Source organism: Caloenas nicobarica, chromosome 1 (genome assembly GCF_036013445.1).
Source record: "Caloenas nicobarica isolate bCalNic1 chromosome 1, bCalNic1.hap1, whole genome shotgun sequence".
NCBI lineage: Eukaryota > Metazoa > Chordata > Aves > Columbiformes > Columbidae > Caloenas > Caloenas nicobarica.
Genome location: NC_088245.1, coordinates 66744845 through 66758398, shown reverse-complemented (window position 1 = coordinate 66758398; position 13554 = coordinate 66744845). Strand labels below are relative to the sequence as shown.

Here is a 13554-nt window from a genome sequence, read left to right as displayed (position 1 = left end):
AGGCCCAGGGGAAAATGCTTAGGGACAAAGCAGATGCTGCGAGAAGAGAAAAAAAAAAAAAGGCCAGAAAAGACTATTTTAAAATACTGCACGCTTGAACAGTAGCAGTGAACCCAAAATAAAATGTTTTTAAAAAAACAAAAGTCAGTGCGCAGACTGTGGGAAATACAAAGGGGTCATGAGAAATGCGAAAGGCCTGAGCAAAGAGCAGCAGGAGCGAGGGACCGCGGCCCCGTCCCCAGAAGCCTGGCCGCAGCGGCGCAGGGACAGCGGGGCTGCCAGTGGTGCCGGTGACGCCAGCAGCGGGGCAGGGGCAGCGCACACCATGCCCCCGCAGGGTTTTGCACCCCGGGGGCACAGCTGGGACTTGCTACTGTTTCTCAGCAGAGCAAGAGGCACGTGGCTGATGCCCAGCGCCACATTAACCAGAACTGCTGGCTGAGGCACTTTCAGGGTAAAACATCCCAGTGAGGTCAGAAGAGAAAGTATCTTTCCCTCCCACACCCCGAAGTACCATGTCAAAGGAGAATTGCATCTTTCCAATGTAAGGAGGAGATGTAATGGAGGGGTTTATAGCATAACACATCCCTAATCCCCTAAAGTCCAGGCAACCTGAAGGGAGAGGCTGATGGCCACGAGAGCCCCCATAAAGTAGCCACACCACCATGGGAGAGAGCGCAGGCTTGGCCAGCGTTGGCCCCTCCCTGGGGTGCTGGAGTATTGCAAGCCCAGGGAGTGGTACCAGGACAAGGAACAGTGCAGTGAGCTCTCGGCATAGCATCCTCTGTGGCCCAGGGCCCCTGTTCCTCCTGTGCTGTTGTAACTCCTGCCTCTGTGCCAATGGCTTCCAGAACGCAGAGGAAAACTCTCGCATCTCAATCACCTTCTTCCGACTCTTCCGCGTGATGCGTCTCGTGAAGCTCCTGAGCCGAGGGGAGGGCATCCGGACGCTGCTTTGGACCTTCATCAAGTCCTTCCAGGTATTCCTCCATTTATACCTAAGTAAGACCTAACTCTTTCCCGTTTCCCCTTGGTGGCCCCCCAGGGAGGGGTTTCACCCAAGTGTCTTGAGCTGCAAGGCTGCTGGTCAGAGCTGTGCGCAGCCGGGGCATGTGGCACAAATGAGAGTCAAGTAAATGGGGCTCGCAGAGGATAACTGTCTGGGTACGAGTTTCATCTTTAAAGCATGAGTAATTGCTTGAGACCTTCCTGAACAGCCTTGATAGCTCAGTTCGACTCAATTACTGCCTGTCTGTAACCCTTGAATCTCCTTTTTTTTTTTCTATTTTAGCTGTACTTTATATCTGTTGCTTTAAGCGAAATACACAGCTATGAGGAAGGCCCGGGTCTCAATTAAGTTTCCCTTAAGCCTTGTTTTGAGGATTTCCAGTGAGTAGCAGAGGTGTGTGGCCCCTATGCTTTCATCCAGGAAGTATTTCACCTTTTCAGCCCCACACCTTTGGCCCTGGTAATGATGCCAAGTGATTAAATTGCTGCTACTTTTGCCCTGGAGGAAGGTGCATTTCAGTGGTAGGTAAAGTGCCAGAGCAGAGAGGGGAAGGCGAAGGAGAACAGACTGGATAAGACTCATCACCTCTGGGGGAGAGAAACACCAAGAGATAGCTACTCACTAGAAAAACTGCTTCCAAAACACTCCCTAACCAAGCCATGTATAGAAGAATGGTAGAGATGAAGCATGGCATGTTCCTGCATTTTACAAGTATTTGACCTAGACCTACTGGGCCAGCACAACATCGATGTTAGCTGGGGCAGGTCCAGAGGAAGTGTCAGGGAAAGACAGCACAGGACTACAAACAGTTGTCTAAACATGAGAAAAGATACAGGACACATCACTGGACAAAAGCATGAAAAGAGCAACTTGCACAACCCAGAAGTCTCGAAACAGCAACCGCGCATCCCTCAGACTGAGGCTTTAAATGGTCAAAAGCATTTGTATTTACTCAAATGGGAAAGGAGCTGATCCACACTTTAAAACTTAAACCTCATCAGCTACAACACAAGCTGGGACAAAAGCCTGCAGTGCTGTTCTGTCTGCATCAGCAAGAATAGCATGTGTGTACACCAGGGATCAACCTGGACCTTCTCCAGTGCAACCATCAGGTGGTCTCAGTAGCCAGACCCCCGGGCTCACGTAAAGGGCTCTCACTTTGCACACTCCTTGACGGCTAGAGGACCTAATATTACACAGCAGTTTTCTGACATATCTGTACCATATGCCACTTTTTCCATTGCTTACACGGTTGCTAACTTCCAGGTTGTTATTTGAGTGGCTCCAGTGGGAACCATTTTGTCTGCAGGCATAGGAATGAGATTCCCTTGGCACAGCTCGGCCACCCCCAATGCAGGGGACAGAGTCACACTTTCCAGCGCCTGCTTCTCCTCCCCTCGCCCCTGTGCCCCTCCAGCGTCTTTAGCAATAGCTTGCTCTTATCCTGAGCTCAGCTTGCCACGGCTCTTGGCTGGACAGGATGAGATGGATGGGAAAGGGAGTGCCTGGTGCTTCCGTCCAGTGACCTTCAGACCTCTTTGATTGGAGAGTCACTTTTAGGCAGGGTTGTAGGGTGATGGGAGAAAGTATCAAGGGAGGTATCTCCCACAGCAGGGAAAAACAAATTAAAAAAGCACTGCGAGCGAGTGCCTTTTCCCTTGAAAGCCTTTAGCCATTTATAATACAGTACTCTCTGCTCCAAGCTCCTCCTCTTGCTACTACTGGGAGGCTTCTTTGGTAGCTAAGAATAGCCACTGTGCAGCACTCTTAACCACTCCCGCTGTCAAAAACTGGGATCCCTGCAGACTTTGTCTGGCACAGGCTCTTCTCTGTGTCCCCACATGCTTCCAGGAAGCATCCTTGCACACACAGGGCAGCCTAATAAACAATGAACTTGCACTGGAGTTCAGCTGCCATCATAACTACCATGTGCCCTGCACATGGCTCATGGTCCTTCCATCCAAGTTGGGGTACTGGTCAGAGGAGCATGTGGTGGGAAAATGCTCAGCGGGATTTCTGCCTGCAGAGATAGCACCAGAGCCCAGGCTGGCGAGGGGGAGGAGTAGGAAATGAGAGGGGTGCTGAGGGCAAGGCAAGGCCGTGGGAATCACAAGGACAAAGTGGTAAAGCCGGGGAAGGATGGAGCTGGAGGAGGACAGAGCCAGAAGAGTGGAGTATGGGAGGCAGGGAGCTGAAGGAGCCATGGGGAATAAGAGGTAAGTAAGAAGGCGCATCAGTGGAGAGGAGTGGGCTGAGCAGAAGAACATGGAAAGACAGTGGAGGGCCAGATGACCAGGAGGAAAACGCTGTTCCCATCTCCATTTGAAAGACAGCAGAACCAGTTAAGGTTATGCACCTCACATCCTGTCTGGACACTATTCCAGGGACTGTTCTAAGTGTATTTATGAAGTCCCAACTAGATCACCACAAAATGTTTGGAGCCCAATTCTGAGCTGGCATGTGTCCACTGACATTGTGGGGTAACCATACAGATTTGTCTGACCCTCAAAACCACAGAGGAATCAGCCCCTGAGCCTCAAGATGATGATTACAGACATTGTTTAAAGGTTTGAATTTTTGCCATTTTAATATTCAGATCGCTTTCAGATGACTTGTACAGATCTTAGTGAAATGTCCATAGTGGTCAGTGAAAATTTTTCCTCAATTTATCCTGTAGGATTTAGCCCTGTTGAATTTAGGCATAGATTTAGAATGTGTAGATCTTATATTTAAAAATAATAAGGTTGTAGGCCTTCTATACTCTATGAAATGGGGTGTTAAAAATCCAGATCAGGGACCGTACTCATTTTCAGGATGAACGTGTCCACCCATTGCCTCTGAAGTAATGTCTGGAAATGTCTGGTCTAAGCAACATATGTTTCAAAAGCAACAGAGTAGAAAATTCCTCCTCAAAAGCCTGAGTCTCTGAGAACCTGAGCTGTGCCCTTGATTCCTGCTAGTGACGGAGGAAACCCGATAGCAACTCAACACTTTGCTGATCGAACAGACCTCTTCCTTACCAGGCAGCTGTGCATATCAGGGCTCTGCATTTCCTCTTCAGCAGCTGATCACAGACACTCAGTGCATTGCAGACACCATCACAAACACCTAACACTGAACAGGGAACAAAGCCGATGCTGCTTTAGGTACTTAGGATGGTACCAGCCATTGTAGCAGGAGCCTTGAATTTGGATCTCGGCAGCTGTTGCTTTTTTTATTTCACCAGACTGGGTCCAGAAAAAAAATCACATTGCAGTTAGTGCCAGAATAATACTGCTTGTGAGGGTTTTCTCCTCTTGGTAAGCAGCTGTAGACACTGGCAGGACTGCTGTGGAGGCAGCAGAGTGACACCATCACGAGTGGGAGCAGAGTCAAAGCCGGCCTGAGCTGGGTGGCAGCAGGGTTGGTGGCGGGGAGGACAAGCAAATGTGGGCCTGTAGAGGCATCTAGTGGCCACTTGCCCAAATTACAGAGTCCATGTTTGGGGCCAGTTTCCCAAAGCCAGGAGCAAGACCCTGGCTCCAATGTGCCCGGCTCTCTGGAGACACGGTGTTTTTCTTTTTTCATTTCTAGGCTCTCCCCTATGTGGCTCTCTTAATAGTGATGTTGTTCTTCATCTACGCCGTGATCGGGATGCAGGTAAGTGATGCTAAAGAGCTCAGTTGTGCCTGTCTTCTCCTGTTAGAGTTTTGGGATCTGACTTATAAAGTAACTAGATGAACGTGTGGTTGTAAGGGCTTACAAGAATGTTTTCACTCAGTAAGTTAAGATGGCAACTAACCTTGGTTGGAAAACATTGTTTACCTATGCACTTCCAACAGAAGCACAACACGCTCCAGGAAAAAAACAAAACCAAACAAAAAACAAACAAAACAAAACAAAACAAAAACAAACAAACAAAACAAAAAAAACAAAAAAACAAACAAACAACAACCAAAAAAACCCCACACACCACACACAAAACAATACAGGCAAACAATACAGGATCGTGCCTGCCCTCCACATTCTCAAAGGAATACCCAGCAGCAGTGGCAAAGCAGATTTACTGCCTCACTCATTGGTTCAAAACAGTTGTTTCCGTGGGCTTGCAGCCGTGCTGCACTGAACAAATCCAATTTTTCTCTTGCATCGCTTTCACACTGGTGTAACTTTCACTGAGTTGTAAAAAGCAGCTTTTGATTCACACCCATGAAGGTAAATATGGGATCAGACTCAACATACCGACTCTCTGTGTTTGTGCCAGCTCTTCAGGAAGCTGCATCAATACAATATCCTATTCAGTTTGCAAAATGAATTTGGAACCCGCCTGAGCATTCATCTGTGCAAGGAACTGATTTTGCACGCAGACCATTGAAGAAAGAATGTGATATAGGCACAGTGTGTGGCAGTCCCAGCTTCATTTGCTATGCTGCTTTTCAAACCGAGCTTCTCTTTCCACTTTGGTGTTAATCAAGGATCTCAGACAAGTCAGCCATCTGGGACCAGAGACCAAAGTATAGAAAGGCATGGCATAATTGCTTCCAGAGGTCTTCAAACATGACAGGCTTCTTGGTTTCACAATGCTGGCAGAATTTGTAATGAAATTCATCTGACCTCTGTGACCTTGTTTTAATTTGTTTCCTGTTATTATAATGACATCTTTTCACAAACTCATCTACCCTCCCCCAGTCTGAAAAATAAAACTAATCTTCTCTTGAATTATCATAGGTTATCTCAATTGCCTCCAGTAATTACAGCTGTCATTTAGTCTACTAGGCTCATACTGTAAACTTGCCAGTTTTGCCTTTAATACCTAACTAGCTCAAATGGCCAAGATCTTAGAGGATTACCTGTGCTATACAGAAAATCACTTGAGAGTATTACACCAGTGTTCTGTAGCTACGCAAAGCATTAAAAATTGTTTCCAAGCACCCACACAGATCAGGTCTACAATGATCAGGGAACTGCCAGGACTAGATATTTTATTCCCTTTTCTGTCAGCTAGTTCTAAGTTGGCTATTTAATCCTTGTCTTACATTCAAGCCTCTGTTTTAATCATCTCAGCAGCCTGAAGTCATACATCTGTCTTTCACATTGATCTAGATTACTAGATCTCTTCCTGCCCTCCTGTCTTCCAGTGAGAAAACCAACTTTTCTCATCTCCCCTCTTTGCTTAGAGCCAACAGACCTGTTATCATTACTCTTTGCCAAAGTGGCATCTCAGACATTTTGTGTGCTGCTCTCTTCAACCTGCTGACACATAGAGTTCCCTCACACACAGGGACACGTAGGAAGGAAAATCCTTCCTCGCTCCATTAAGCAGCTACCTTGAAAGACTAGGTGTACCAGATCTGACGAAAATAGAAGCATTTCCCACAGAAAGGAGACCTACCACTTTATCTCAGCTACTGCCCTGACTTGGAGCGTAACAACATTCAAGCCTCACTGCCTCATGTGCCCAAGTGGAAAAATCCAAATTGATGCTGATGGATGAAGCCGTTCATATCATGGCCCAGGAGGCACAGACTGGAGACAGGAACCTCTACCTCCAGCTCCTCGTAGGTGCCTAATGCAAAGCACCCATAGTAACTGCTGCCAGTGCCTTGTACGTGAAGGAAGCTGCAGGGTCGAAAGGCAACTCAGACTTCCAGCATGGGAAGTTCTCCTGCCTACACTCGCCTGAAGTGAAAAATACGGGCTGTCTCAGCTCAACCTGCCTCTGAGCATTTAAACTGTCCTCCTGCTCCTCCTCGGTGCAGCTGGGCTGTCAGTGCTGCCCGCGGGGTGGGGGCGGTTGGGGCTGGGGAAGGCCCACACACCCATGAGTAGCCCCTGCAGAAAGCCTGCCACGTACAGGCCTTCCCTCCCATCTGGCACGGCGTCCCCGCCATTGTCCCTGCACTTCTCTCCACATCATCATTTCTCTTGGGGTGTTAATTATCGGTGACATTTGCTTGAAAAGAAGCTCCATGTTCTCTGGGAGCTGCTCTGTTCCTGCTGCTCGTTTTGGCTACAAGATTACAGCTCTCAGTCCTCGAGATCTCTGTCACGTTGCTATCGATGGGGAGTAAATAGTGCTGACTGACTATGCTGTGCAGAGACCTTTCTGACAGGTGAGGTTTGTTAAGCTCTCAGTCCTGGTGCCCGAAAGTACCAAAGATATAGAAGACTTTTTCAAAGAAGCCCGAAACTCTCCTGCACTGGTGACTTCGCATCCAAGGACAGACCCCTACGAAGGTTGATAGCTTCATCTGGTGGCTGGATGAACTAGTTGGTGCAGTGACAGTGGTTGAACATGCAAGGAAGCTGTAAGCCATCCTCGTCTGGCAAATCTAGTCATCATCTTCACACTCCTGCATTCTGGGGGCAGGGAGGCCTGAAACACCTGCGGGTGGCAAGCGTGGCCACTGGACGGGCAAGCATTTAGACAATCTCCAGATCCAAGGCAACATACTTTACATTGTTTTGGGAAGGTCTAAGGCTCCCCACAGAGTTGGAAGCTCAAGGCTTTGCAGCTGCTGGTCTTTTGCTATCATTTCCTCCTGGTAAAGACAGATAAGCAAGGAAGGAGCCTTTTCTTCTGTGTTGTTGATTTCTTTCAGCTGGACCCACCCCCCCATATGACTACCTGTTAAAATAAGGCCCCATGTCACATATTCAGTGTATGAAATAGAATGTCTTCTTTTAAAAAAAGATGTCTCTTGTTACAAAATGAGTGCTTTTCCAGTGATAAAGCACAAGCAAGGGAAGGAACAGCAAATATGAAAGACCCGTGGAAATGATTTTTTTAAGAGAAGAGCAGATTCTGTTAAACATCAGAGTCAGGGTGAGGCCAAGAGCTACAGGTGACATGAGGTTTGGGGATTTTGCAGGGCTAACCTGAAAAGACCTCTGCTTTCTGCCAGGTGTTTGGTAAAATTGCGCTGAACGATACCACAGAAATCAACCGCAACAACAACTTCCAGACCTTCCCCCAGGCAGTGCTGCTGCTTTTCAGGTGGGTGTCTGACAGCTCCCGATTGTGTCAGTCTGGGAGCACGATTCCTCTGCTCTTGGACGCAGCTTATCTCCTTCTACCGTGACATGCTCATGAGGTGAGTAGAAACATGTTGTCCTTTAGTGAGTGAGCCTAGGAGCTATGTCAGATGAAACAACCAGTCCCTGGAGCCTTGCACCCTGCCAACTGACACTGGCCAACAGTCAATGCTGGGGAGGGAGGCAAGTCTTCCTACTCAGAAGGAAGGTAGCCAGTTTTCAGTGCTCTCAAATGCTGATATGCATCACAAGCTCCTGCTGTCTTTCCAATTGAGCCAGTGTGACTTCCAGCTTATTTTAGCAGGGAAAGGGACATGAACTCCCACTCATGTTTTGCTATGGCCATGCCCAGCTCAGCTTAGCACATCGTACTGCTCCAGCTGTGGCCAGGTGTGCCAAGGCCAGGGAGGGCTGCTGAAGGTGTGGGGAGTGCCAGTGTATGTCAAAGCCCAGTCAACAGCATAACTTGCTTTTAATTGACCTCAGTGGCAAAATTCCCATTAACGTTCATGGGAGCAGGAACAGGTTGCTAATGTGCCAGTCCCTCTCACATCGAAGGTCACTGCTGTCTTCCCTTGTCCTTTGCCATGCCCAGGTGTGCCACTGGTGAGGCCTGGCAAGAAATCATGCTGGCATGTCTCCCAGACAAGAAGTGTGACCCAGAGTCAGAGCCAGCCAACTCCACCGAAGCCGATAACTCCTGTGGCAGCAGCTTCGCTGTCTTCTATTTCATCAGCTTCTACATGCTCTGTGCCTTCCTGGTGAGTCCACCCCAGCAACCAAAACCTGCCCTCTGTCAGACTGAGCCCCTGCCTCCCCAGACATCAGCACCGCACAGCAGAAGAATGATCCAAAAGAGGGAAAATGTCCTCATGGGGTCTTTTTCCAGCAGCACCCTTTCAGTGACAACACTCAAGCCTTGGTCACTGCCACTCCTGCCTCCCTCCAGCTGTGGGGGCTGCTCTGCTTCCAATCCCAATCCTTTGTGCATAGCAAAGGAACACTCTTCCCCCCTCCTCCTCAATGAGAAAACCAAATTAGCATGTTGTGGGCTGTGCTGAGGCTAGCAACGCCTCAGCCACACTTCCCACCTTCCCTCCTACCTTCCTTCTGGCTGCTGAGCAGGTTTTTCCTCCGCTGCCAGCAGCGATGACTGTGAGAATACACATATCCCACTTGCATCTGCTCCATGTTGGCAATGCGACATTGCTCAGAGCAACAGCACATGCTCTGCAGCTGGCATCAGTGTGCAAAACTCTCCCAGTGAACTGCAGCAACAATTAAAAAGTTTTGGTCTTGGGTCAGAAGAAAGGACTTTTATCTCAGCCCCACTGCTTATAGAGGATAAATCTCCGGTTCTCCCTCCACTACCCTACTCTGCTGGGCAAAAGCACAGGTAAATAAAAAGCCATCACAGCATGCCTAAGCATTCATCAAACTTGAGCCTCATCTATTCAGTAGGGAACGGAAAAATGTGACTAGCTGAGAGTATCATACCTCTAGGATCTCCCCATTTAAACTGGGGGCTAGCATGGAGGAACAGAAAACCCACCGCCAATGGCTTTCTAGTTTTATGAGTCCAAATCCAGACCTTAAAGGAGAACACAGTAAAGTCTACGGTTACTTGCCTCATCCATCAAGTCATTTCTGTCCTTGTTTGCAGATCATCAATCTTTTTGTAGCTGTTATAATGGATAACTTTGATTACCTGACACGGGACTGGTCCATTTTAGGACCACACCACCTGGATGAGTTTAAAAGGATCTGGGCAGAGTATGACCCTGAAGCCAAGTAAGTAAACCTGCCTGGATATCAGAGTTCCTTGGGAGAACAGGATCATTATTTTCTGTTCTCTAAACCCAGTGCAGTAAGTGCCATGTTCTTCCTGCAGGAGCATTTTTTTTTGCTGCAAAAATCCTGAAATAGATACATCCACAAGGTATTGCTGGTGAATCCATAAGCCAGCAGTGCAAGGATACACACAAAAATCTCAGCATTTAGTCTGCACTGTTATCTGGCAGGACATTGTTTTACTTTCAGTTGAGGGGAGATAGAGACTTCAGGGAGGGGCAGCAGGAGATTGAGCAAAGGAGGTTAGAGGGTTGGTTTATTGCTGCGTATGTTTGCAACATTGAGCGGTGACTATTCTGTTTGACTTTCTACTCACAGTAGAGCTGCTGTGCTCAAGTCTCCATTTTGTCGTATGTCATATAGGCCCATCACAACCTGTACCTTCACATGGCTGCATTACATTGTCTACAGGGTTATTCACATCAGCAGACTTGCAGGGATTTAAAGTTACACAAGAACATCTCACACAAGGGCTTAGCTGACGTTCAGTATTATATGCTCTGTTTGACACAAGCTTAGGCTTAAAGTGCATTTAGATCCCTGTGACATTACATTACAGTACAGTTGACAATTGTAATTGCAAAGCCCCCTTCATAATGCAGAGCATGGAAAGAGATCTTGGCGTAAACTAAAAGCAGACCTCTTTAGGAGACATAGTGTCAAGATTAATTTGGGCTCAGTTTCTGCAATATGTGAGGCCATGTCACATTATCAGAGTGACACGTAAATTGAAACTCTTCCATGGTGACTGCCCAGAGAGACTTTCGATATGGATAGGGGATAAGCACAGAATTCTAATAAATATACTGTTTGTTAACAAAACAGATGCTATGATACAATTTGTGCTTGTTTGAAGGCAAGACTGTAGAGGCTGAAGCCGTATCACAGATAGCTGCTCAGTCCAGATGACATCCTGTTCCTTCCCATCTATAAATGGGAAGTTGTTTTTTTCCTCTTCCCCATCCCTGTCCCGTGCTTGAAGCCCCACCTCTGGCTCTGGTAGCTCTCCTCCCTCCATGAGAGAATTCTTCTTTTGAGATGCCCATTTACAAAACTTAAAATAAACCCAACTGCTGCTGTGGAGGTAGTTCAGCACTATGTTTTGCACTGGCTCCAGTGACACCCCGAAGCATAACTAAGTATCAAAAGACAGTGGCTTGGCGCTATTTATATGGGAGGTAAAGTGCCAAGAAAATAGACCTTTTGTACTTCTATGCCTGCTATAGCCCTGAGATTGACAGGTAAATAAGCAGCCGTAGATGGTGGGGCATAGTCGTGGTGGGGTGACAACCCCAAATTGTCCATTCATGTGCTGAGGAACTGCAGCATTCAAAACACTGGCATCTATTCTTGCAAGTGTTGATTCAGGTATAACTGACAGCTGGGTTGTCTGTACCAGTGGGAGTTACATGAGTGCTGGGCAAATCCTGAGGAATACACCAAATGCAAGATGCCTAAAATAATACCTTCGGCTATTCGCATCCTTCAGTTTCACATCCTTCCACATTATACCCTTTCCCCTAGTTTTGCAGCTTTTACTCAGGCATCCAGGACACATTGTAATCATATTACATCTGTTGGCTAAGGACATGAAAACATTGTGCATTCAACTACAGGTATTTTTCATATATACAGTTACAGTCCATTTTGGGTAAAGAAGAAAAATGACTAAAGGAAAAAAAAATCTTATACTTCCTATAACTTTGGGTAAATAAATTAAAAATCCTTCCAGAGTAAGTGAAAGGGATAATGTTAGAAAGAACCGTTAGAGGCAAGGAGAAAACAAAAAAACAGAAGACCAGACAAAAGCAGAAAGGGCAAAAGGAACAGAAGCTGAAACAGTGATTTTTTTTTTTTCTTTTTAATTGTTGTTGTTAATGGTTTATGTCATTACTGGTATTATGCTTTAAATTCACGTGGGGTTTTGCTTTGTTTTGGGGCTTTTTGTTGTTCTGTTTGTTTGGGGGGTGGGGCTGCTGTTTAGTTTGGTTTGATTTTGTAATTTGGCATTTAAAATGCCAGTTTCACCCAGGCTAGAGGGAGTGTGGGGCTGGAAAGATCTCAGTGATCCTGCTGCACCCGCACTCTGCAGGTGGCTCAGCAGGTCGCCCCATGCTGAGGATGTGACCCTCACTGTCTTCTCTTCTTCAGGGGACGGATCAAACACTTGGACGTGGTGACCCTGCTCCGGCGAATCCAGCCCCCCCTGGGCTTTGGGAAGCTCTGCCCTCACCGGGTGGCTTGCAAAGTAAGGCATGCCGCGGCTGCGGGGGGAAAGACTGTGACTCACAGCGGCTCAATAGCCCGCAGTGGCATTTCTGAGCTGAGCCCGGTGCCATGGCTCCTTCAGGCAGCAATAAGCCAGCCCGAGGGCTGGAGGGTGGCCAGCGGGCGGGTTGTCCGCTCATCAGAGACATCAGAGCCCAGCCAGCCCTCTCCCTAGGCAGGAAAGAGGATCCACGCTAATAACCACAGCTCTCAAATACCGAGCACTGAATCAACCACACGTATGTTTGCGGTATCAGACACACATCCCAAGACAGATAAGGATAGACTGAAATAACAGGGCAAGTGAAAATATCTCTGAGATTTTCTTTGGGCTAAGTGGTGCACAAAAAGTGCAGTGCTATCTCTCGAGAGGTCAAGAGAGGTTCTCCTCTCCCTCTACTCTGCCCTGGTGAGACCGCATCTGGAATATTGTGTCCAGTTCTGGGCCCCTCAGTTCAAGAAGGACAGGGAACTGCTGGAGAGAGTCCAGCGCAGGGCAACAAAGATGATGAAGGGAGTGGAGCATCTCCCTTGTGAGGAAAGGCTGAGGGAGCTGGGTCTCTTTAGCTTGGAGGAGACGGAGGGGTGACCTCATTAATGTTTATAAATATGTAAAAGGTGAGTGTCATGAGGATGGAGCCAGGCTCTTCTCAGTGACAACCAATGATAACACAAGGTGCAATGGGTGCAAACTGGAACACAGGACGTTCCACTTAAATATGAGAAGAAATGTCTTCACAGTGAAGGTGACAGAGCCTGGAACAGGCTGCCCAGGGAGGTTGTGGAGTCTCCTTCTCTGGAGACATTCAAAACCTGCCTGGATGCCTTCCTGTGTAACCTCATCTGGGTGTTCCTGCTCTGGCAGGGGGATTGGACTGGATGATCTTTCGAGGTCCCTTCCAATCCCTAACATTCTGTGATTCTGTGATTCTTGCTTAAATAACTGATAGGTATTAAACAGCAAGGTGAGCATGGTATTAAAATACAGGAAAGGCAAGGACAGATTTTCTGTGAAAATGTCTCAGTCATTTCTTTGGTTGTGAGACTCCAGATATGAAGAAATACTCTCTCTAGTGAATAACGACATGTTTGTAACCTTTATGCTTCTTTCACTTGAAGTTCTTTGTTAATCTCCTCACAAGTCCCAGAGTTTGTATGTGACACTTGTAGTTGATTTTATATCACTCACAGAGCAAAACACAAAGCCTGAGGCCTGTACACAGAAATATATGACTTTCGTGGCCCACTGCCGACCCCTTTCAGCCTGCTGTTTAGCAACCGTTTGTTGTTTTGATCCGGTTCAAACTCCCCAGTCTATGATTGCACTGGTAGTCATGGGGGATGACACCCTTTCTTCCATTTTAGTGCTAAACCAGGCCAGTGGCAGAAGACAGAGCTCGAACAAAATCAAC

General features: G+C 47.4%; 1 protein-coding gene across 3 annotated transcripts in view; it reads left to right on the top strand.

Moving 5' to 3' along the window:
- CACNA1C (calcium voltage-gated channel subunit alpha1 C) overlaps positions 1-13554 on the top strand; it is a 485027-nt gene that overhangs the window by 454836 nt on the left and 16637 nt on the right. For all 3 annotated transcript variants that reach the window (XM_065626926.1, XM_065626928.1, XM_065626927.1), the window contains 6 exons: positions 852-980; positions 4583-4648; positions 7894-7985; positions 8619-8784; positions 9687-9814; positions 12026-12122. In XM_065626926.1, the coding sequence (XP_065482998.1) occupies positions 852-980; positions 4583-4648; positions 7894-7985; positions 8619-8784; positions 9687-9814; positions 12026-12122 (678 nt within the window). The remainder of the gene's footprint in view (positions 1-851; positions 981-4582; positions 4649-7893; positions 7986-8618; positions 8785-9686; positions 9815-12025; positions 12123-13554) is intronic.